Genomic DNA, 26318 nt, shown 5'->3' with positions numbered 1-26318 from the left:
CTTCTATAGAGACTGTACCAAGTCTTATTATTTCTCCTGGAGGTTAAAATTCCTCATTCAGACCTTCACTCTGAAGCAGCCTCAAGGTTCTGAAGTTCACAGGAGGATTAAGTCGAGAGAAAACATGAAGGAGAGAGAAAACAAACCTGAACACATGACACTATGTACAAAAGGCACCAGCTTTAAATAAACCAAAAATAAAGGTATGAGCTGAAAGTTATTTGCCTGTCAACCAAGGTACGAACCTTTTTAGGAAGGGCAAACAAAAAGAAAGGTTAGCAATTGAAGAGCATTTTCTTAAATCTGTACACATTATCTTTAGAGGCACACTGATATGTCGTTTTATATCATATGGACACCATCAAAAAGGAAAATTGTCATTATCAGTATCAGCAATGGGCTTTTTTGGGGCTAATGTGGCCAATAATATTGTTGATAAATGTTGCGCATATGGGCATAGCCACAGCATGCACATGGCCAGGAATGCAGTCTAGCAGCAACGAGAACAACATCCAGCTGGTAAATCTATTGGAGTGGGAAGTGAAGTAGTGTAGGGGGTTGCAGATTGAGGCACCTGTGGTGAGGAAGAGAGCGAGGTTGGGGCAGGGGCCGGCACTGCCTGGGTGGGACAGGGCATGAGACAGAGCCGCGAGCAGCTTGTCCAAGCGGTGTGGGGCAGAGGGTGGCTGTGCGTACTCCCAGGGCGGGCATGGGGGGTATGTGCTCCCCAGATCCATGTGTGGGGCAAAGATAGGCTGCTGCTGCTGCGAGCTGGGGCCAGGGGCAGCACTGGGCTCTTCCCAGCAGGGGGTTGGACCAGGGGTGCTCTCGGGGTGGTTGGCAGTGGTGGCACTGGGAGGAGGGATTATGGGGGGCTATAGGCTATAGCCACCCCAGAATTTGCTATAGCCCCCACTCTCAGCACCACTGCCATCTACCCCAAGCACATCCATGGCCCAGCCCCACTGCCAGGAAGAACCTGGCACAGCCCCTGGCCCCAGCCCACAGCGGCAGCCTGCTCTTGCCCTGTGCACAAATCCAGGGGTCACACGCCCCCCCCCCATGCCTCCCCAGGAGTGCACAGATTGGCAGGAGCCATGCGTGTGTGTGCGTTCGCACTGCCCAGATAAGCCACTCGCATCTCAGTCTGACGGCCCGCCCTGGCTGGGCAGCACCTACCCCAGCCCCAACCCCACTCCCTCCCTTACTGCAGGGACCTCAGTCTGCATCCGCCATGCACCTTCTTTACCCCCCACTCCTCCCCTGCAGCAGACTTACCAGCCAGACACTGCTCTCCAAGCTGCCAGGCTTGCATATCAGCAGTCGGATTGGTATCGGCCAATATGGCTTATTAATAATTGGCCATTGGTATTGGCCCAAAAAATTTTCCTTGGGTCACCCCTAATTATCATTCTCTTTGAAATCTGACAGAAGCACACCCCTCAGTCCTACCAGTCCTGTACAATATTTTCTGGAAAAATTAATTTCACAATAGAGACCAGATACAGACATGCAAACTCATAGCCTGAACTAGGGATATATTTACTGTGCTGAAATAAAGAAGTCATATTGGCTTCTGTTCAGGTTTTTCATCTTTGGACAGTGATGGAGGGCTTCAGGAACAAAGGTCAGGGAAGCCACATTTGAAGAATCATTATCTGATATAACCAATCACCCCATCTCTTGGAACACACTGGTTTCAGAAGGCAGGTGATGAGTGCTGAAGTAGTTTACTGCTTTGCAAAAGTTATATTATGAATGGTGTAATAACTGTATAATACAAATGAGTTGTTATTTTATTGTGAACATGAACTTGTACTCAGTCTGCTATTTGTCTGGCTCAAAAAGCATGCAGATTAAAAATGTTATTTATTTAGGTGAATGATCCTTCTGCCAAGCACTGTCCAACCTTTTTATATGTAGGAGGAATCATGGCAGGGAATAATAAATGGATTGAATTTGTAAAGAAAATCTGAGCTTGAATATTGAGTCACTAAACGGCATACTACATGCAAGTTGCATAAAGCTACCGATATAGCAGGACACTGGCTTTTCCTATGCTTTGATCTGCCTCTTGGAGTATTATACCCATAATTATGAACTGCACAATCTAGTATTAGAATGGAAGCTTTATATATAGGTCACATGTTGCCTTCATGTTTTCCCTTCTCTCCACAGTTGGATGAGGGCACTCCTCCAGATCCAAAGGGAACTTTTGTTGATTATCAAACAACTGTGGTGAAGTATTCTAAAGCAATTGCTGTAACAGCCCAAGAAATGGTAAGAAATGAGGAGGCCTTATATATAATAGCTAGATAAGATGTGCCAAGTGACTGGCAGAAACAAGAAGCACTCTTCTGGATGTTAGGCTGAATCAGTTCTGACTTGAGGCTCACCCCTGTAACTGACTTCTGACTGCTTTGTCTGTTTTATGGGTAGGCAAAATAAAGAGCTGTGATGCATCTCATAAGCTTAATCATTAGAACCTGGTTGCATGATAGGCAGAAATGATCCTTTGGAGGAGGAGTGCCATATGCCTCTGAATTCCAGTCTGACTACCGCAGAAGATGCAGCTTTAAAAAGTTTACACACTGTTCTGTCTGTGATGCTGTCCAAAAGAATGAGATATGAAAACAGGAGGAGCATTTTAAGAGGATTGCACTAGCTGGCCAGTAACCAACAGTTTCTACCCACAGATGGGAATACAGCAATCAGAAGTGAATAAAATGAATCAAAAAGTAAGCTGTGTTGACCACTGAGGTGAGAAAATGTTGGAAAAAGCAACAAAGTAAAGCCCAGTTTGCTGCATCTTTTCTGGTCCTAATTTATTTAGGTCACTGATATTAATTCACACCCTTCCCCTCACCTTAGAATAAGATTTTCCTTAAGCCGATCTATGACTTGATCCTGTCCTGAAACAAAAGTTTTGAATATGCCAGAATATTTTATATTGGAGAACTTCCGACCAAAGGAGACCAAGCTAAAATCAATCTGTTACTCTGATCATTAAGGAGCTTGTTAACGCTTTATAGATGTCTTTAAGTAGACCTGTGGGGTAGACGAATGTACATTTTATCTGCTTTAAAAGGGAAGGGGAGGCTGCTGGTTAGGAGTGTGCAGCAGCTGTTACTAGGAAAGCCTTCTAACTTAATAATTTGTGCTGACAGTGGTTATTTTGCATGAGATGTATATATTGATGGAATGTGAGGTTCAGTATTTCTCATGAGGCTTACTTTCTATGAAAAACAAAAATAGTTATTGGAATAGCTTTATGTTATTGGAATATTGTTCAGGGTTTATTGCTGACATAAATTAACCCTTTTCAGTTTGATATTTATTTTTTAACCTTGGCTCTGACTGAGATAAGACCCTGTGAGAACTGATTTTTGTTCATTTTGTGAACAACAAAAGGTCAGATTCTTGTTTTCTTACATAATTCTTGTGATGTGATTCAGTTGGGGGGCAAAATGAAGAGGAAGTCTCTTGGCTAAACTTAGTTCTAATATTTCATAGTAATAGTTATGATAGTAAAGCATTTTGATCTTTTACCAAAGAATACTTCAGTTGCTGGGGCTTTACTCTTTTGTTCTGTTTTTTTAGTAAAGTTTATATTATTGTATACAATGGCAGGGGGACGGTTTAAGATCCATGCAAGGGGATGTTTTGATGTTTCAGAAAAGAAGGGCAGTCTATCCAGGTCATAGGTTGTAATTTCATCAGTTAGTTGTACTTCTGTCAGCCCAGGAAGATCTTAATAAGACTAGTTTACGGTTTTGCCCAAAAACTGTAATTTCTTCATTTTACCAGGTTTTGCTTGTGTGAAAGAAAAAAATCTCTCTTCAGTAGGAGAGACATATTTTAAAAAGATATTCAGTACTTGTGCTGATGCTGTATCAAAAGCAAAATCTCTTCATGTAGTATTATTCCAGGGCTTTTTCCTTGCCTTTCTCTCACTTCGTGATAGATCATGTATATTTTATATCAGTCTTCAGTATACTTCCTTTTTTGCATGGAGCTACATCTTGGTCTCCATCAGCATGGCTAGGAGAGCTGGATGAGAATGACTTGCTTATCCCATCTGAAACCATCTTCACCTAGCAAGATAAACATACTGAGCTCCTCTTCAGTAGTCCTGTTCCCTACTGCGTGAGGAGTGATTTACCAATCCTAACTGTTCCTCAGTTACTTCATGTGTTCTGTGAGTTCTTCATTTCCGTGGGTCTAAAAAAGCATGTTTGCTTGAGGTTGGCTTAAAGAATTCTAGCTGGAAACTGAATCACCGTAAAAGCAGTCATCTCATCCTCAGCGTGACAAAAGAAGTCAGTGTGCTGGTGTGTAGCATTAACAAGTTGTTCTCATGCTTGTCATTTTTTTTCTTTTGCTTGTTTTCTTTTTTCAGATGACTAAGTCGGTTACTAACCCGGAGGAGTTGGGTGGACTTGCATCACAAATGACCAATGACTATGGGCATTTGGCTCTCCAGGGCCGAATGGCAGCAGCCACAGCTGAACCAGAGGAGGTCTGCTATTTTTTAGACCTCTAAAAACTGAACGCACAGTGCTATCAATATTGAATATTCTCCTACTGTGTAACATAAGGGATAACATGAAAATAGTGTGATTACATGGTTGTCATACAGGAATGCAGTGGTTATAATTCAGCTGCGTGCTTCCCCAAGTCTGATTTTTCTCAGTCAGACGGAGAGCAGGTTTACAACCATCTAGAAATAATAGTGGTTACTCTCAAATATCTAAGTGGATGCTAAAATGAGTACAGTAAATAAGTTTCTAAATAGGAAAAGTCTATTCACTGTACTTACCTTGCCAACCATCTGTTTATTGGTATGCCCATAATGTCCACACAGTTTGCACAGTCCATCGTGTAGGGAATGCAGTTTCTGTCCAGCAGACTTTTGAAATGTAGGATAGAAAAATATATGGGATTGTGTTTTCTAAAACATTCTCCACTGGCCTAAGCATCGTATTATACAGCCTGGTCCACAGTTAGGATCAGAGTCTTAGGTGCAGCATAAATATAGGGGTTTGTTTTTGTAACACCCTTCCCCTTCACAACATTACAGTTGAGTTTCAAATTTTGGCCCATTTATCTTGGAACCCTAACATTGCTTTTTCTTTCTTTCTTTCTTTTTTTTTTTTAAGGCAGATTCTGGCAACAGCATGCAGTAGGCAACCGTCGATCCTCTGGATCATGGTGTACATGTAAGAAGTATAGTCAGGTGATCACACCAAGACCTTTGATGTGCATGCCTAGGCAAAAATATGGAGGAGTAGAGGTTGCCCAGAACCTACCACCCCCTCTTTAGACCACTGAGACAGAATCCAAAGGCCAGATGAAGTCCAAATATTCATTGCCTCAGTGGTTGTTGTTTCTGCCAGAGAGCAACAGATAAGAACTGCTGCTGAATGCCTAATGCCTCAGTGACGGTGTGTTTCTGTCAGGATGATGTCTTTTAGTCTTTCTCCAACCAAGGAGTACTCCTAAGGCAGTGGAGCGAGGGTTTTGAGGTGCCCTATACTCACCTTGTTCTGGAGGTTGCAACATTGTGGTATTTTGTAGGAGCTGCCCTGCCATAAGCAGCCCCGCCACATTGCCACCGGGCCCTCCAGTCAGATGCATTTTATGATCATACCTAGGATCACAACAGCATGTATAACCACGTAAAAGCTTTAGTGCTCTTGCTTTCAGTGGTGAAAAGGGGAATTAATAGAATATGTTTATAACCTGTCCTACTAGCATAAAGTCCAGGCTACCATCTTTGTTTGCATTGTGCTTTTTTCATAAATTGGTTACATAGGGCTAACTAACATAGGTATTTTATACCACTCACCACTTTAATTTCTAATTAGCTGAGTAAAATAGGTTAATTTGTTAGATTTGTTCACAGTTCATTCACAACCTTGCACAATACCATGTAGGTGCATCAATAGAAAAAAACATTTCTGCACAGGAAGTAAAGGAGAACCAGGTCAATATTACAGAACACTTTCCTTGAAAACTTTTGTTGACTTCCGCTGTTCAAATGCTGTTCACTTACTCTGAAATTTCTGTGCAGTAAGTTCTTTTCTGTGTGGAATTTTATAAATCAGTATTTTTTTAGCGAATGTTAGAAACTGTCTAAAACAAGGTTTTAATTTGTAAGTGCCTGTATTCACACCACAAGCCTAATTGCAGGAATTCCTCCCCCAGTCTGTGAACTGAAGCATTCAATCAAAAGCACTGAGAGTGACACAGAGAGAGACTGGAATGCCGTTCCTGGTCTTTTTTCCTTCTTGGCCCTTTTTACGTAGGACTTGAACTAGTGAAGATAACTAGTTTTTCCCATAAATTCTCAGGCTGTTGTGCCAACAAAGGCATTTTTTCTATTTGCCTCCTTTCTAGTGACTGTTTACAGTAGGTGCTGCATAGGATCTAAGATAAAGTGAATGAATCAGTTTTCTGTGAGTCATTAAATTGCTCTGGTTACCCAGCATACAAAAACCTGACATGATGATGCAGCCTATCTTGCCAGATTACCAAGTGTATCGGATTATCAAAACAAAAGACCTTCAAAAAGCTTTTCACGTACTAATTATGTCTCATCACTGACAATTCACTTCAGTCTTTTAAATATTCTTGACACTCAATGGCTAAATCAAAAATAATGGTTTAAATTCAGCATGTATATTGTTAGACACAATGGCAATTTATTCATGAAAATAATGCACATTAACTGGAGCTTTAAGAAACATTTTATTGAAACTAATGAGTGTTATCCCTACTTATTTATTAACCAAACCACAAATTTATATGTACGCATACATGTAAGTATTAAAATTTCACATTAGCTTTTGTGGTTGAGACAACACTTCTGGTTTCTGTTTCAAGAATAGATATGCAATAGATCATTTCCAGATGTAAGTACAATTTGGCCATTTCATGTGGACATGCTAAGTACAGGCTACCCCCGCTTAACACTGTATCATTTAGCACTATTTCACCATAACGCTCATTTGAAATTGATACCTGATTTCACTTAGCGTTCAGCGAGTTTTGTTATAATGCTTGTGGTCACCATCTTGGGTCATTAAAACGATTGCGATTGCCATCTTAGGTCATCAAATACTTTCGGTTTCGCTTAATGCTCACTTTTTCAGGAATCAGTTATGAGTGCTAAATGGTGGTTGCCTGTACTGGTGATATAAATAAACAGCCAAGAATTTGTGCTATATTCAACTGTGAATAAAATTAAGGTACCTGAAACATTAAGGTTACATATTCTTCAGTCCCAGTTTGAGGACTTCCTTTGTTTGTCAGCTTATATAGAAAACATTATTTTTTGCTTTGAGGCCTTAGGGAATTTGTACACATGCTCACGCCACAGCACCAAGTACTTTTAAAAGTGTCCGGCACTGCAGCATATACAGTTGTATAAGCATTGAAATGCGCATCAGTGCTAAAAAAAATGGTGGCAGTGTACCTTCAAGGTGTTTTAGTTCAAAAGTGTACCCCCATCATTTTCTGCGTGCTGGCACGCCTTTTGCCACTTACATAACTGCATGTGCTGCAGCTCAGTGCACATCAGCTCGCACGCGGAACAAACTCAGTTAATCGAGTCTGCTCCTGCCCGACAGGTCTCTGGTGCATCACGGGACAAAAAGGTATGTGTATAAATGCCCTTAGTAATAAAATAGAACAAGTGTTATAGACACTGGGAAGGGGGAAAAGGTTGTGAAATTTCTACTGTGTTTTAGAAATGCATAAATTGGACGTGGGACAAATGCCTTGTGTAAATCACAGAAGACTTATAGCCAGAATTTAATCCCCTGTGCTCTGTTGAATAACACTCCCGTTAAATGAGCACTTCTGTATGACACCACTTGTGAGTTTAGCTGTATCTAGAAAAAATACAGAATGTCAGATATGACTCTTATATCTGGCCTTTGTGGGAAATAAACATTTGTTTATGAAGATACTTAATAATCTAAGCATCTTTTTCTCTTGCCTTCCCTTCCTGCAATGTCTTGCCTAAGCAGATAGGATTCCAGATCAGGACCCGGGTGCAAGAACTTGGTCATGGATGTATCTTTCTGGTTCAGAAAGCTGGAGCTCTCCAGATTTGCCCTACAGACAGCTACACCAAACGGGAGTTGATAGAATGTGCTCGTGCTGTCACTGAAAAAGTAAGATGTTCCTTGTTGCTTTCTTTCATACTGTACAGCAATACCAGCAGAATTCTAGTAGTTTCTTTGTTTCTTCTGAAAGTGAGGAAGAGAATACAAACAACCATTAGTCAGTATAGTAGACTAAATGTACTTGTGTCCTTTCCCCTTTAGTCTGATTCCTAAGGGTACCTGCAGACATTTGCCCAATCTATGATCACATGGCTTACTTTAAGCTGCATGATCATAGATTGGGAATGGCTTGCGTACGTGTTTGCTTGTGCCGGGAGCCATGAAAGGAACCTGATCTAAGTAATTCAGGGTGAGGCAAAGGGGGCAGGATCAGGGTAGAGCTAGCACAGGGGTGGCCAAAATGGTTGATCTGGCTGGCACCTGGACTCCATTTCCCACAAGCCCCTGCCCCTGCCAGTTTCCATGGAGACCCCAGGAGCAGCAGCACCCTGACAGTGTGGGGCCAAGGTTTCCATGTAGACCAGCCCAAGCGCTGGCAGGGCATGCAGCTGGGTGGGGAGCTGGTCCAGGTCCAGAGCTAAGATCTTGCAGTGGTGACAAGTGTGGGCCGGGGCAGAGCTGCGATCTGAGGCCTGCACACGTCTGGGGCCACTGCACGCAGGCTGTGTGGGCAGCAGATCGCAGCTCTGCCCCAACTCCGGCCCATGCTGTCTGTCACTGCTGCAAAATCCAGGCCCTGGCCCCAAAGCAGCTCCTTGCCCAGCCACACACCCTGCTAGCGCTGCTCGGGTCAATCTTCATAGGAACCCTGGCCCCACACTGTCACCACCCTGCCACTTCTGGGGTCTCCATGGAAACCGATGGAGCAACATGGGCAGGGGCTGCTGGGAAATGGAGTCTGTTGCAGGCTTGATTTGGCCCGCAGGCTAGACTTTGCCTGCCCCTGAGCTAGCAGGTCTGCAGAGGGCAGGGGCAGGGTGTGATGACTAAAAATATCCCAGTCGGGACAGGGCAAATAGGAAGAGCACAGCCCCAGGACTGCACTCCAAATGTGTGCAGACGTTCAGCAGATCAGGCTAACCCATTCCAAGTCTAACTTAGTTTACCTCCTCAGGTGAACTAATTTAGATCAGGCCAGCCACTTTTTGCCTGATTTAACCTCCCCCGGTATTTGCACAGATCCAGTTGATCTGTGTGTAACATCTGCACGTACCCTACGGAGAGAACTATTCAACTCTAAAGCCATGTTCGCACATGTGTGGACATTTGTTTCCCTAGGAACAACTACTTTAGGCTAGACATCAGGAAAAACTTCTTCATGGTAAGGGTAGCCAAAATTTGGACTGGGCTTCCAAGGGAGGTGGTGCTCTTCCCTGCCTTGGGGGTCTTTAAGAGAAGTCTGGATAGGCATCTGGCTGGGGTCATCTGACTCCAACACTCTTTCCTGCCTAGGCGGGGGATCAGTCTCGATGATCTGTTGCGGTCCCTTCCGACACTAGCATCTATGAATCCATGAATGCCTGTGCCATGTTCCCTCTGGCAAGCGACAAATTATCCCAGGTGGAGTAGGGGGGCTGGGGCCAACACTGGACTGGCCCCAGAAGCCTTACCTGGGGTCCTGGGGACCTCCCAGGGCTGCAGCAGCTGTGATCCAGGTGCGCAGAGCCTGTCAGGTAGCTGGAATATGGCTCTGGCTGGCCAGGCTGAAGTTTTGGGCGTCGCATGCTGTCCCCACATATGCCACTTTATTTTTTTTATTCCACTGTTTTATTTGACCTCTGGATAACCAGGGAGCAACCCTCCCCCCCCTGCAGTGCAGAAAACAGCTAAACATGTGGTATGCGGTGCCACAGACGTGTCTGCAGGGCCACATGCCGCACAGTCGGGCTCATCCAGATGTGACCTAATATGATAAAAAGTACTTGTATAACGGTAAAGATTATCATGGAAATCTTAAATCTGTGTTGTTGGCCAAGTTAATAGTTTTCATCCACTATAAGGTTGTCAAAATATCTAACTGGCTTACGTGTTATGTGCCACAAACATGGATGGGACAAACATGTCTACTTATGAAGTAGAATTATTACTTCTTTTTTCCAGTCCTACTCACATCACCAGTATCTTCCTTCAATTTGTAGTAGTGGGTTTCCAAAAACTGTGTTCATTGGCATTATAAATTAGTTGGGGGGGGCACAGATAGGGGGTGTCCCTCCAGATATAATTACAGTCTTTACCAGGCCCAGCATTGTCTGAAGTTAAAATATACTTAGGGAATCTGTGATAGAATAGCTTATTGTACTAGGTGCAACTTTTGCAGGGATAGAACTTTAAAAAGAGACAATGTCAGTGTTACAGAACAAAATCCCAAGGCAGCAGGAAGTCTTTCTTTCTTCACCATATTTAAAATCTGTTTTTTATGAGAACCTACTGCAAATAACTGTTGCAGCTTTTGATTACAAAGATTCTAGTTAAGGACATCTTTACTGTAACTTCTAACTTTTTTGCCTTTGAGTTTGGAATATCCAGACTAGCTTGAACCACAGGCTTAAATCGTGACAGAGGTTTCTCAGGATTGCTTTTGAAACGGACATGATTAACATCACATAGCTTTCAGTACATGGGTCTCTCTGATGAGATGTTAAAAACATGTGTCCCATTTGTAGGGCATGAAATTAGAAAAATCACTAACCTTACCCACGAGATCAAATTTCCCTAGATGGCCTTGGCAAAGACGCAGTTCTCTCTTCTACTGTCTCCTGTGTTAGCGTGATGTCAGTTTTCCACCTGGCTGTTGGTTTTCTCTTTAGCAAATGCCTTGTTTCAATAATTCTGGATACATGCAGGCAATCTAATAGGCCATTTTGAGCCTGCTGCAGAATGTACACATTAACTCGTGGGGGCCACGGTTCCCTGTGTTATGTTACAAGCTAAGATAACTAACTGACAATGCAATCTCATACGATGTTTGAAGGGCACAATTTAGCTTGATCTAAAATATTGTTTAGATGTTGTTTATTTGTTAGCAGATAATACCATTTTACAATGAGTGCCTCCAAAGACAGAGGAGTAACTGATGTGCCTCTCAATGTCTTTGTGTACAGCCTGCCAATTGGAACACAAAATTATGGCCCTGTGCTAAGATGTTATTGGCTGGTGTTCCTTCCAAATGTGCATTTGCCACACCAGGGTTGGGAAGAGCAGCATATCACTAAGGCAGCAGAGGGAGATCAGTTGTACAGAGCAAGACAGGAGAGATGCATCTTTTTAAAATAAGCTACGAGATAAAGTTGAGTTTTGAAGAGCATCTTTTATCTTTGTGATCACATTTTTGGGCAGCGCCTTACGCCGCTGACAAGTAATTATAACATTGAAATAAATGCAGTCAGCTCCTTTATTGACTTTGCTGAGAGCCTACAGATAATTGGAATTCTTATTTACTGTAACTGTGGAAGCCTTTCCTTTCATTTGATTTTATGGAAGATGAGAGCTTACACTATTGATTGTGCAATGTCATTATGTATACTGGGACCAGATATAGTTAAGGTCTTCATGATCTGCTCATTTATTGTGTATTATGCCTCATCTGTAGACAGCCCATTCCTGCATGAAAGATGAATGTCAATAGCAGGCATCCTTCTGTGGAAAACCTAATCAAACTTGTTACTAATCAGATAGAGTAAGCAGGGGAAGGGAAAGAGAAAATTATCAGAGATGGTGAAATTAGGTCACTAAAATGAATTGTGCCTTTGGTTCAAACCTAACCTTTTTTAACCAATAAATCAATTAACATTGCTTTATTTTAATACACCCCTCACTATAAATTTTTGTTTCCAGGTTTCTTTGGTTTTGTCTGCCCTGCAAGCAGGAAACAAGGGCACTCAGGCTTGTATCACTGCAGCTAGCGCTGTTTCTGGGATAATTGCAGATCTGGACACAACTATCATGTTTGCCACAGCTGGAACTCTAAATGCTGAGAACAATGAATCATTTGCAGACCACAGGTCAGTGTTTCCAAAACATGGGCTAGAGGAGCTATATGGAAGGAAGCAATGGATAAATGTCCTACTAGTGGCAAAAGAAAAGGAGTACAGATGGAGCTTTGCCTGCCCTATAAATCTCCAAGAATAAACCCAGATGGGCCAATTAAATGAGAGAGAAATAGGAATGATTTGGGGTCATTGTTTCAAAAGCCAGATAAGTAAAGAAAAACAAATTTTGATTTGCTCATGTATGTGTGAAGGGAATAACAGCTGGCTAATTTCCTAGTAGTATTTCAAACAAAAACCACAAATGTGACAAGTTTGACACAAGGCTTTATTTTAACATAGCCATTCCTGTATTGCATTTTTATTGATTGCATTTCCCTTTGTTCCTAGTAGGAAAAATTAAGTGCCCATGAAGTTGGAGAGGATGGCTTGGGTAACCTTGTTTCTTTTTTTACAAGGCCTGTTTTTGACCTGCTGGCTCTTCCAGTGTGTGTAGTCAATGCTGAGACTGGACCTATTTGGTGGGTCTGTTTGATAGTGTCAGGGTCAGTTATTCTGTCTTTTGGATCAGTTGGTGGCCTACATTTCCATCTAATGTCATATGGAATATAATAATTCCGGGGCATTTTTCAAAACAATGAAATATTTTCAGCATCCCAGCCTTTATTTCCCTTGTAATGAAAACCTGAGGTTCTAATGGCCAAGACACAGCTGTGGCTCAGTGGCACATTTGACCTATGCCATCACTGCTGTGCCATTACTTAGATGCTGGCTCTGCCAATTCTGTAGGAACCATAAGTGTACTGGAGTCCAGAATTAGAAGAGGTTTTTCCATCATCAGATGAAGTTTGTTACATACTTTGCAGACAAGACCCTGCTTCCTACAGTTTAACAATAAAATAAACTATTTGCAATTGAAAGATGGCAAATAGAATACAACGCAAAGCTTAGTGGGGATAACTAACACCAACTTGTGACTACTTTTATTACCCAACTTCCTCACCTCTGTAAAGGGAGGACCAGACCGTTTTTGCAGGGAAGAAAAAATCATTAAATAGTAGGTCATATGGAAATGTAGCGTCTTATGTGTGTACACCTGGGTTTGGATTGAGGAAAGTAACACAGTGGTATGTTAGTGTAAAGTCTGTTTCCTGCGCAGGTTCATATGCTGCTTTGGTTACCAGCTTTATGCTTTGCAGCTCTGTTTGATGTCATACATCTGAATTTGGAGAGAGGCAAGATTGTGTCCAGTCTAAGCAATGTAGTGCTATAGAAAATAACAAATACTATGGCTTGTGACAAAGAGCAATACTTATAAAAAGGGCGGGCAAAATACAGCCCGTGGGCTGGATCTGGCCCGCCGGCTGATTGGATCTGGCCCATGGGTAGTGTGGCCAGCTTGATGTTGGCCTGCCCACCTGTCTCTGGACTAACTGTCCACCTCTCTTGTCTGCCATGCCTTGATGATACATAATTATGGTGTTAGTTAGGTAGGAGGCTACCCATTTTTGCACCCTGATGTTTAGGGGGATTTCTGCAGCTCCATTTCACTCCTGCACTGCAGCGTCTCAGGCAGCTAAACTCCGCTGTACCCTTCACCCCATTAGCTATGGTCCCCTCCCTGGGACCTTCGGCTTCACCTTAGGCCCTGGCCCTATCTCAGGCCAGTCAGTACCCCGAGCCTCTTTGGGCATCCCTTGCAATGGGCCCCTGGCCCTTTGACCCCTCTCTGGGTCCTGGCCCCAGCATAGGCCAGTCAGGGTCCCTCGGGACAAGCCTGAGCTGCTTGCCTGCTTTTTCCTTCACAACTTGGCTGGATCACGTGAGCCTCACGCCTCTCACTGCCCTGGGCTTTCCCCAGCTAGGACTGTGTGTGGCCTGGAGGTTATTAGGTGCCCCTGACCTGCCTTTCACTGAGGTGGTAACTGGCCTGGCATTTCTGGGAGACTGTTTGCAACAAACAGCACCACCAGGCCACCCATACTCAGCAGGGTGCACTTCTAGGTCATGCCCAGGACCTGGAGCCTCCTCCATTCTCATACCTCCCAGCCCATAAACCTCCAAGCTGTTCCTGAGCCAGCTGATGTTTCTGTTGTGGCGGCTAGCAGGAAACTGCTGCTTCATCCTATATGTATCCTTGGTCTCAAAATGGCTGCCATAGTCAAGCACCTGGCTGCTGCCTGCTTCAGCCCTTCAGGTGGCTAGCACCCACCAATTAACTGTATCTGGTCTGCGGGTGCTTCTGGTGCACTCAGCATGGGGCCAAGCCCTACCTACTCCCATCCAGGGCAGCAGTCACTGCACTCCTGCCCTTACCAACCAGATGGCTATGGCCCGAGCCAGTGTGCACAGCTTCCTGGCGGGGCTTCTGCTGCAGCTGCCCAGGGAACTGCTCAGCTCCCCCTGCCTCCAGCAGCTCTTCCTTCTTCTGTCCCTGGTGCAGCACTCAGGGTAACAGATAGGGAGGGGAAGTGGCAGTGAACGGGAGGAAGCTGCAGCAGGGCAGCTCTTGCCCTAATACATGGGACTCCAGCTCCAGCTTCTGGTCACCTTCCACCCACTCTGCCTGCCCAGCGCAATCAGCAGCCACCTGAGGGCGGTTGACTGGGCGGAAGGTGGCCCTGCCAGGAAGCTGTGTACACTGGAGCAGATCTGGAGCAGGTGTAGGCAGTAACACAGGGTGGGTGCAGGGGTGCAGACAGGGGCGCAGGGCAAGTGCAGGAGTACAGACAAGAGCCATGTGGCAGTTGCAGACAGGAGCGCAGGGCAGGTGCAGGGGTGCAGACATGAGCCTGGGCAGGCTGCCTCAGGTGGGGCTCGGCCCCATGTGGAATGCCAGGGAGCAGCCACAGGCTGGAGGGGAGGCAGGGGTGGACTGCACCTATATGTGCCCCCTGTCGCTCCCTGCTACCACCCACCTCAGGCCAGTAACCTAACACACCTGCATACCCAACCCACATTGCACACCAACACCCCAACCACACACTGCATACCCCGCCATACCCACACACTCCCCGACACATCCCACCATACCCACATCCAACTACACCTACACAGCCCCTTCACCCCCACTGCACCCACCATCCCAACACACAATATACAAGAGTAAGACTTTATTTTGAGCTATTATGCAATCATCTGTATGTACACTATTCAAACATATACAAATCAATATTTTTAATAAAATTAAAAGATGTTATAGTAAATGTTAGCTTATTATTTGTTTTTGATTTATAATTTGTTAAAATTATATCTTCTGAAAGATTTTGTATGCAGCCCTCAACAGGTCACCAAAACTCATTAAGTGGCCTTCCAGCTGAAATAAGTGCCCGCCTCTGATTTATACTCTGGTAAAGTAGGAGTACAAACTGGTCCACATCTGCATTTTGGGCTATAATTAGCTTATTACAATATATGAATAATGGAGAAATGAAGCATTTCATCTTTTTCAATAAAATTGTGATTAGTTTAATTTCCTTTTACCTAATTGTGCAGTTGTTCTAAGCCTAAAATAATTACTGTGTAAAGGCAGTCTTTACAACTGATCACGTTAATTCCAGGTAAGTGGCTTTTCTAGATCAGAATGTTAATGTTACTGTTAGTTAAGGTGAGAATTTTAAAGCCTGACTTAAGACTGCAGGTAGAGGTTTTTCCTCCGTTACATCTAGGAATTCTTAAAAGTCCAGTTATCAAGTTTCGTGCAGGTGCCAGTTATTTCTTGAATGACTAATTTTATGTTTTCTTTTATCATTTTATCTTCATGGTTTTACCTTGTTTCTGAAGCAAATTGTTCAGAGGTGGTCTGTTCTTTCACCCGAAGGAAAGGGTGAAAAGCTTTAGATTTCTCTCCTCAAAAACTGTGGAAAAAGGTGTGAATTAGTCATGTTTTGTGCAGCATTTCCCTTCCCCTTCCTTCCCATTACCCCCTTATAATGATTTTCTTTTCCATAGAACATGCTGGCTAAGGGGGAGGCTGGACAACTGGTAGTTTCCTCATAATACAGCTGGGCCTAATCTCTCCACATTATGGCTTGTTGTTTCCTCCCTCTATTGCCATATCTCATTTCCTTTCAGGAGGAAGTCATTTCATTGAGGTATCCTGTTCCTGGTGTGTTGACAACCTGAAACTTAATACATCTGTTCTAACTAGAAATTGCAACCTTGTGGTGTTAGCTAGGATTATCATGAGTAGTTACTGGTATGTTGCCCATTGTCTACATAGCTCCGTCTCTTAAAATAATGTTGAATGGCCTTCTCCCTCTTCCCTCGTTCTCCCCTCTCCATTCCCCTATGTTCCTTTTTTTCCCCCAGGGAAAATATACTGAAAACCGCAAAAGCTTTGGTTGAAGATACAAAACTGCTGGTATCTGGTGCTGCCTCAAGTCAAGACAAACTGGCCCAAGCAGCTCAGTCATCCGCTAACACCATTACCCAGCTAGCAGAAGTGGTAAAACTGGGAGCAGCCAGCTTGGGATCAGATGACCCTGAAACACAGGTATGAGGGGCAGCAAACCTAGAGGTAAACAACGGATCAATATCTGTCACATTTGAAAGATATACGGTTGTAAGAGAAATAATTTTCAAATCTCAAGATACGAGGCAACTTTTTTCTTTAAAGTGACTTTCACTCAAGTACCTGTAAAAATCTTACTCAAAGTATAGGTGTCTCTTTTGGATTAATTTGAGTTTACTTGTGCATCTTGCTTCTGAAAAACAATTTTGTATATCTAAGTTATTAATCTAGAAATGGATAAGACTTGTATAGAATTGTGGCTTGTCCCCTATCCACCAACAATATAATGTTTTTTGCAAGGGTATAAGTGCCTCATTGTCAAATGATTCATGATGGGGCTTCTGACTCATCCTATGGAAAGCTGTTCCATAGTTTAATGATTTCACTGCTAGGGACCATTTTATTGAATTTAAGATTAAGCAGTGCACTTCACGTTGTTTTAATGTTGCTAATAGTTTGCTGAAGTTTTACAGGTATTTCTATATTATTTTTCTCTCCAGTCAGTAATGTCATTTTTCAAAGTAGAAACATTTCATCTCTTATTTGAATCTATTGAAATGGAGGTTGGTAATGTACTACCATTTTAAGTTAGTAAGTTCATTTGAAAAGTTCCCTTGCTTGTTTGAGACTCTGGAAAGCATGTATATTTCACTCTAACTGTACACAATTCCAGTGTCAATTTACAGAAAATTCAACTGTGAGAAAATATTGCAAAAACTGAAAATGTTTATTTCTGGAGGATTTTTTGATAACTGTATATTCCACCCTAGCAATATCTGTTACTTTAAACAACTACCATATCTGGAGACTTTATTCTCAAGGTCAAGTCTAACAATGCAGGGTTGCCAATAAAAATCCTGTAGTGCAAGCAATTATTAATTGATATCAGTTGTGTATGGGGCTATGGTATGTTCCATGATAGGACTTGACTTTAGCAAGGCTTTTGATATGGTCTCCCACAACATTCTCTCAAGCAAGCTACGGAAGTACAGGTTGAATGAATGGACTGTAAGGTGGATGGAAAATTGGCTGTATCAATGGGCTCAAAGGGTAGTAATCAATGGTTTGATGTCTAGCTGGCAGCTAGTATCAAGTGGAGTGCCCCAGGGGTCAATCCTGGGCCTAGTTTTGTTCAATAACTTCATCAGTGATCTGGAAGATAGGGTGGAGTGCCTCCCTTACCAGGTTTACAGATGACACCATGCTGGGGGGAGTAGTAGATATGCTGGAGGGTAGGGCCAGGATTCAGAGAGACCTTGAGAAATTGGAGGATTTGACCAAAAGAAATCTCATTAGGTTCAATAAGGACCACTGCAAAAATCCTGGACTTATGACAGAACAGTCCCATGCCTGGTACAAGCTGGGGAATGACTGGCTAAGCAGCAGTTCTGCAGAAAAGGACCTAGGGGTTACAGTGAACAATAAGCTAAATATGAGCCAGCAGTGTGCCTTTATTGAGAAAAAGGCTAGTGGCAGATTGGGTTACATTAGTAGGAGTGTTGTCAGTAGATCAAGGGAAGTGGGGGTGGTTCCAAAGAGGATGGAGCTAGACTGTTCTCAGTGGTGGCAGGTAACGAAATAAGGAACAAAGGTCTTAAGTTGCAGCAACAGAAGTTTAAGTTAGATATTAGGATAAACGTTCTCACCAGGAGGATAGTAGCACTGAAACAGGTTACCCAGAAAGGTTGTGGAATTTCCATCCTTTGAGGTTTTTAAGACCTGGCTAGGCAAAGTCTTGGCTGGGGTGATATAGTTGGGAATGGTCCTGCTTTGAGCAGGGGGTTGGACTTGATGATCTCCTGAGGTCCCTTCCAACCCTAATTTTCTAAGATTCTCTGACTTGTAGGGGAGGTTAGATTACAGTTTTAAGTATAGCTTATGTCTTAAATATAGTCATTTTTCAGAGCTTCAGCACAGGTTACCAAAGTGTAATTCTAGTATTATAAAAGACTTTGTCTGTCTGTCCGTCCGTAATGTTTTATTCACGCTCTGATAGTTTGTCTGAAACAACCAATGATGTTGGCAACAGAGCAGACAGAGCCGTTCCCACCCCTCCTTCCCTGTTGGCCCTGCTTCCTGGAGGCGGCAGCAGCACAGGGTGCTGGCCAAGGGGGATGGAGGGGGCAGCAGGGCAGGCTTCTTCCCCCCTTCTTCTGGGAGGCAGCAGGACAGGGTGCTGGCGGCGCAGCACTGGCTTCACCACCCCCCCACCTCCAGCCTCACCGCCACTGCCGGGCCCCAACAAAAGCCGTCAGGGAGGGGGAGGCAGTAGGGAGGTGACAAGGGGGAGGGAAGTAGGAAGGAGAGGGGGGCACAGTGGCAGCACCTCACTGCCAGGCCCTGAGAACAGCTGGGAAGGAGGGAGGGGAGTCTGGGAAGGGAGATGGGGGTAACACGTGGCCGGACGTGCAGCAGCAGCAGCTTGGGGTGCTGGGTGGCAGCTGTGGCTGCTGCATGCAAGCTTCCTTCCCTCTCCTGTGCCTGAGAAACTGTGGTGCTGCAGGGTGAAGCTGTGAGGGACGGAGGAGGCGCACAGAGCTAGATGGGGGGTGGTGCACAGAGCCAGAGGCAGAATGGTGGCAACATGGGTCAGTGGGTGGTGGCGTCTGTCCCCACTACCCTCCTCCCCACATCATTCTTGATGGGCAGTTGGCTAGTTTTTCAATATGAGCAAAACCTCACTGCATCCAGGCCACTAAGGGCTGCTGATGCCAGTCCTGGTGACTGTAGGTATGACACAGTATTTTCCCTCTGCTTAGCAGATCCTTTAAGTGCCCAGTCTTGCCAAATCCTCCATCTGTCAGCTGACCTGAGAACTTGTTACGCTAACCTCAAGCTAAACTTTCTCACCCTTGTAGGTTGTATTGATCAACGCTATTAAGGATGTTGCTAAGGCCCTTTCTGACCTCATTGGTGCTACCAAAGGAGCTGCTAGCAAACCAGCAGATGATCCATCCATGTACCAGCTGAAGGGAGCTGCCAAGGTAAGTAGTGTAATAACTTGTTTTGTTTGACTTTTATTAAAGAAATTGCTGATATTGCTTTGTTACTGCAATCCCAAAGAACAAGAATTCTTGTTCACCTAATTCTCTTATTTTCCTGCTTTTTCATCTGTATTCAAATAACTTGAGATGATCTTTAACTGGACAGTTCGTGACAGCTGGAAACTTGGATAATTGGCTGCCTGCAATTTGGTGTCAATAAACAACAGTTTCTTAGTCATCCGGTAACATAGGTGATTTTGGTGAAACCTGTTTTCTTACCTAAGGACATCCCCATTCTCCTGTGTGCATCTGACTGAGGAAGTATTCTACGTTGCCATAGGAGGGTAGATTTGTACTTTCTGGTAGACTAACTAAATCAGAGATGTATAACATGAGCTTTCGTAAGCAGAGGGCTGAATCAAATGACCTGTACTATTTATAAAGTATACTGGAATTAATAATCGTTTCATAGTGTGATAGTCCTAAAATGAAAAAATGGTGTTTCCTAAATGTAGGAGGGAATTATGTATTTTCACCTCTCTCTCTCTTTTCAGGTTATGGTAACAAATGTCACATCACTTTTGAAAACTGTTAAAGCAGTAGAAGATGAAGCTACTCGAGGCACAAGAGCTCTTGAAGCCACAATCGAGTACATCAAACAGGAACTCACGGTAAAGAATGTAATTGCACATGGCAGCCTGCTAAAGAACACATTTAAAATCAAATTAGGCTGCACCAGAGGCTCCTCAGGGCATGTTGCATCTGTCCTGTAGTGAGTTAGATGCAGTTTAGTCACTGCCAGCTGCTCTAAATTAACTCTAAGCTGGCATGTTCCTTCAGCCTACCTGCTTTCCAATGTCACCAGTGACCATTTTGGGGCTGTATTTTGATTTGTGAGATAACTGTCATATCATATACTTGGAGCAATTGGGTTTTTTTAAGTCCATGAGACATGAAACTCCCACTTCAACATTATTTTCTGAATCAAGCACCTTTTTACCTTTTTTAACCTTGCCTTTGCACTGAAGAAACCTTTCAAAGCCAGCATATTTGGCACCTGTGATTTTAATCGTATCTACATTTTTTTTCTTTTATAAAGGTCAGTAGCCTGATATCTAAATTTTATCTGAGCAAAAGAATTATTTGTAGCACAGAATTCACCCCCAAAATTAGGTGTTAAACCACAAACGTTATTTTTCTGTCTCTTCAGGATACAGTAAGGTAAGTATTAAGCTCTCCTTTCGAATACTCTGTTTTTTTATATAGTGGACAGTGAGCTAAATTAGTACCACAGTATGCTTGAGAAATCTTATCAAACAACAAACAAGATTTTAGCTAAGCAGAAATATATATAGAGAAACTGTATCAGAGAGTACCCTGTCTTATAGTTTATGAACTGAATGCACCTATGTTGTGGCAACATTGGGGATGTTTAAAAAGATAAGCTGCTGCTGTCCTTTAAGAGCTCACTTTGTTTTGTCCCTTTTTGTGTTGTGTAAACATAAAGAGGAAAATCCTCACAGAATAGTTATTTATTAATCAGGACATTGCATTATAACATGTCAGTTCTGCTGCTCTCCTAAGCAAAAATCTTGTGGTGCACTCTTTTTGAATACCCCTCCTCATCATCTCCGTTATTATATGACAGGACTCTTTGTTGTCATTTTTGCTGTACAAATCCTAAGAGGAGGGAGAATGTTACAATGTTAATAGGGGGAAGAATGTTATAAATGAGATTGAATCCTGATGCCATCAAAGTCAGTAGGAACCAGGATGTTACCCAGATACATGGACTATTGTAGCTGGCTCAGTACAGGTTGAATTTAAGGGGTAGAGAGGTCATTGTAACACCTGACCTAGGGAGTTTGTTTGATAGACTCTGCCCCCTTTTGAGACAGTGAGAAATGGGAAAAAATGGGAGTGGTACATTTGAATATTGTTCAAGCACTTAAATACCTGCTTTAGGGTCCACTAGAAAACCCTTAGTTGATTTGATGCTGTGCGTGATGAAACGCATCCTTCTGCCAGACACTGGAATGTTCTGCAAAATCTGAGACTGGCAAGCTAATGAGGGGAAAAATGCTCAAAAAAAGGCAACTAGTATGAGTCAAAAGAAAGTCTGATTGACTTATACTACCTATATGAACACAGTTAATTTCTTCCACTAGTCATAGGGGTGATGGGTATGTTGTCAGATAATTCAGTGTCTGTCACTTGACACAAGTTCTGCAAAATTGTACAGCTAGGCTTCTAAGGGAAACTAAGTATAGCGTAAGAGACTATGCTTCATTTTCTCCGTCTTTAAAGAAGAGGTCCTTGAGCACGTTATTAATGTATCCAGTTCAATCCTTTACTATGCTGCTTGTGGCCGAGAGAATTAGGGCCCAGCCTGAATGGAAAAAGGACCTTTTAATGTGGGGTGTGATCCTGTAGAAGAGTCGGGATGAAAGCAGTATATATGAAAGAATATTGGCTTTCTGTACAGCTGTCTGTACCATGTGGGTTCTGTCTGTCTTGTAACCCAGATAACTTAAATGACATGCTGGGTGTCATCCATTTAAAATGAATGTGTTACCTTTTGTGCACATTTCCCACAGTTTATTGTTTATTTCTGCTGTGTGTAGGGATATAAGGCTTATCAGGGCCATACTTCTGACAAACAGGAATGATACTGAAGTGCTCCAATTAAATTTGTAATTTCCTGCCATTTGAAGGCTGCTTTCAGTTGCTGTGTATGTTTCAAAGAATGAGTTGTCATGGCTTTACTCTTAAGGGGCATCAAGCTCTTCTTTTCTGCTTTCACTTCCAGGTGTTTCAGTCAAAGGAGGTTCCAGAAAAGACATCATCACCTGAAGAATCAATTCGGATGACGAAAGGAATCACCATGGCAACTGCCAAAGCTGTTGCAGCTGGGAACTCATGCAGACAGGAGGATGTGATAGCTACAGCAAATCTGAGCCGCAAAGCAGTAGCTGACATGCTAACAGCTTGTAAGGTAAAGATTCTCACTTCCTCTCCTACATCTGATTTTTGTTTCTAAATCCCTTAAATGTTATTTTCTATTAAAACTTAGGTTTTGTTATTTTTTGCTTTTAGCTGAGAAGTTAATGGTTGTGATAATTATGAATTATCACTATAATATCCTGTACCAGAAAGAGGATTTTTGTGCTATGCCAAAGAAACATGGATTAACACTCACCACTTTCTGGTGAAAGTGGGAAGTTTTTCATTAACTTGAAATGTCCTGATTTTCTTTCTTGTATTAAATTGGAAAGAACAGTAGAGTGAAAGAATAGTCTTAGGGTCACAGTATAATTTTAATGTAGTTGAGCCTGATGAAAAAAATGGAGCAGATCTCTTTCACTATTCCTTTGCTTTCTAAACACGCTTATTGGTTCCTGCTGTGTTTTCTAAAAAGTGTCATTTTTCCCTTTACTGACTACGTAGGGGGTTTTCCCTGGTAAAGTTTACAAATTCTGTATTTGAAAAAGAAAACTTTCAAGAAATAGCTCTGTAAAACTGTCTGCATGTGATATAGATATGACTAATAACTCATTTGTCTTGGTTCTGAGGTAGAGATATTTTAGCCATAATTAAACTCCAGGGTCATGCAGAGTCTGTATGGGCTATATAAAATCGGATGCCTTAAGTTTTAAGTAGTAAAATTAAGATGCCCTCAGTTTGCAATTATCCCTTTTGCATCTTCGTTTTAAAATATGTGGTAACAACAGAAAAATTAAAGCAGGAACAGTTTAACAGGTGTGGAGTTAAAGATGTCATCGAATCCATGTCTTGGAGGTCCCCAGACATCAATTTATCCCCCTTGTAGCTTCAAGGAAAGATAGTAAACAATCTTGTGATAAAGCATTATGCAATGTAATTGTATAAATGAGTCTGTATACATGGAATAAAATAATTTTTGTGACTTGATGAGTGTCATATGTAGTTAGCAGAATATATCAGTTCCTGCTTTGCTTCAAGCTTTGATTCTCAGTCTCCCCACTCTATGAACTGGGATACTCAGAAAGGTAGTTTTTTTTTCTTGGTTTTTTTTATAAGATCATAAAAGCAGCTATCTTGATTACACCAAGGAGTCTCATCCAGTCTAATATCATGGCCTCTGGCAGCATCCAGTAACTGATGCCTCAAGGGAAGGAGATAATACTCTGTTCTAAAGCATGTTAAATACCTTGTAGTAACTTGGAACTGGCTAATTTAGGTGCATATTAATTAGGGATATCTTTCTACTTTTTACTCTGCACATTCTTTAAAATGCATTTCTTCATAGACTAGAGAGAGAGAAAAACTAACTGTTTTATATTTTTTCCTGTGGAACTTGGTTATAGTTTCAAATTCATAATTTCCTCTTATGTTTGCTTTCACTCCTTTGATTGAAATAATTTAATTTAGTGCTTCTGTAGTTCATACATTGCTAGTGCCCTCCAGAAAGGGACAATTAGCGACACAAGCAATTGGACACTGGGATCCTGGGAAGGGGCTGATTCTTAAGCCACCATTGCTGGCAGACAGCATTTTTCATCTGTATCTAGGAAGCCACAGGGCACCACCTTTTAAGCAGAATGGTAGGAGTAACAGCTGGAAGGTAGCCTGAAGCTAAAACCAGAAAAAAATGTGTTTCACAACAGTAAGGATAAAAGTCTACCCTCTCCTTAGCCTAGTAGAACTAGTTTTGGCCTTTTTTCCTTGGAGCTGAAAAGGAGCAAGAAGGAGTAGCACTCTGAAGCACTGAAGACCAGTAGCGAACCTGATGTAAGATATAATCCTATGCAGCCTTTACAACATAGTGACCCAAAGCCTCTCAAAACAGTTGTTACTGTTACATCTGACAATTTAAAACTAGATTAGCTGCACTATATCCCCTTAGCCAAAACAAAAAACATTTGCTATTAAATATTAACTTGAAGATTTGCTATGAAGCTAGCCCAGGCATTTTTGTCATGTTATACAAATGTTTCCAATCATATTCTGATTTGTAAAAAGTCTTTATCAAGCTGAATCAGCGTGTATAATAAAGCAAATATCAGATCTCCTGCCAAAATTTTCTTCCATACTTTTGAAAAAGTTGGTCTTAGACTTAGTGGTACCTTGTGATATTGAGTTCCACAAGTTAATTGTGGCATGTGAAAAAGATCCAGTTAGAAATCCAAATATCCACTTCATCTTGAGTGTTAGGAGGGTGAACATGAGCCACCTTCATTATCCCCTCTAGGCAAGGTGGTAGTGATGGCTGGATTTATTTATTTATTTATTTGTGATATTTGACAAAATGTGAACATACTTCAACCTTATATATTTTGATTCAACCTATATTATCCAGTAATATGCAAGTTGATGTACTCTAGCTGGAACAAATCTACCACAGTGTGTATGTATGTATGCAAATAAACTATAGCACAAATTGCCACATGCAGTTTACTTTGCATTTTCCCACTGTTGGGAATGTTAATTTAAATTAAATGTCTCTGTAATCTGCCTGAAGATGAGTGCCCTAAAGGGTTCAACTAATTATTATATTTAAATATATTAGCTTTAATTGTACAAGCTGACATTTGTCACTAGTCACTAGTTGGAAAAAACTTATTTTGATAATTGTGGACACCTAAGGAATTGATCAAGTTACCATTAACATCAGTGGAAACATGTAATTGAACTTGCTAGGGGTTGGGCAAGGATTGGAGATAACATAAAAACATCTTTAAATCAAGTGAGCACATATATAGGCTATTCAGTAAGTACTAGGAAATATGGGGGTTTTTTAATGGTGACCACCACAGCAAATGTAGCAGTTACACTGGGTTCACCTGAGGCTCAAAGTGTTCTGAATGTATAGTTACACTTAAGCTTTAAAATGCTTTAATTCCCACCGGGTGTTCATGAGTGACTTTAGTGTACCACCCATACCTCTTATCCATTATGTTAGAAGCACATCAAGAGAGTATAAGTACTAGTAGAAAAGAGAAAATGAGGAGGAAACTGAGTACGTAAAGGAAATATGTAACAAGTATTAAAATAGAAAAAGAGAGATAAGCATAAGGACTAGGAGATTGATAATCATGACAGTGTCCGGCAGACAAGGTTCAGTTCCCAGCAGCCACTTGGCAGATTTTCTGTGTGACACAGGGAAAGTTGATATTTCTGTGTTACAGTTCCCACTTCTGGGCGCGTCTACACATGTTGCTATGGCAACATTGTTACTGCACCATCATTTAGTACTTTCTTTTGAAAGTAGTAAAAAACAGGGCAGTAACACCCCACACTGCGCCATGCGTAAAGTGCATGGTTATTTTTAGGCACTATGTTGCCATAGCGATACATTATCACAAGATAGCACATCACTACAGTGACGTAGGTGCAGCGTCATGGTTCTTGCCTGCAGATGCTGTCGCTGTAGTGCATTGCTATGGCGATGTAGCATCACGTGTAGATTTGCACTGTCACGCTCTCCTTAACCGGTCTGTCTAGATTCTAGAAACTGCTTTCTTCTCTCAGATATTTTTGAGATCTTGGAATATTTTTTCATTCTGCATTGGGAAGAACCCCAAACCTTTTGAAGATTTTGGAGAGAAAGGAAGTAGGGGAGGGAAAAGGGAAGTTCACACGCATTCTCAAAATAATCAAGTTTGGTGATTAGAGCACTCACATGAGATATAGGACACCTCGGTTAAAGCATTTGCTATGCCTG

At 42.3% G+C, this 26318-nt stretch overlaps 1 protein-coding gene across 3 annotated transcripts in view; it reads left to right on the top strand.

Moving 5' to 3' along the window:
* The window catches only part of TLN2 (talin 2), a 247679-nt gene that overhangs the window by 174591 nt on the left and 46770 nt on the right, over nucleotides 1-26318 (top strand). For all 3 annotated transcript variants that reach the window (XM_019533415.1, XM_019533414.1, XM_019533416.1), the window contains 8 exons: nucleotides 2179-2280; nucleotides 4400-4519; nucleotides 8034-8180; nucleotides 11967-12133; nucleotides 16430-16613; nucleotides 19490-19615; nucleotides 20170-20286; nucleotides 22425-22610. In XM_019533415.1, the coding sequence (XP_019388960.1) occupies nucleotides 2179-2280; nucleotides 4400-4519; nucleotides 8034-8180; nucleotides 11967-12133; nucleotides 16430-16613; nucleotides 19490-19615; nucleotides 20170-20286; nucleotides 22425-22610 (1149 nt within the window). The remainder of the gene's footprint in view (nucleotides 1-2178; nucleotides 2281-4399; nucleotides 4520-8033; nucleotides 8181-11966; nucleotides 12134-16429; nucleotides 16614-19489; nucleotides 19616-20169; nucleotides 20287-22424; nucleotides 22611-26318) is intronic.

Source organism: Crocodylus porosus, unplaced genomic scaffold (assembly GCF_001723895.1).
Source record: "Crocodylus porosus isolate Cpor-Errol unplaced genomic scaffold, CroPor_comp1, whole genome shotgun sequence".
Lineage (NCBI taxonomy): Eukaryota > Metazoa > Chordata > Crocodylia > Crocodylidae > Crocodylus > Crocodylus porosus.
This window is presented reverse-complemented; position numbering and strand designations above follow the sequence as displayed.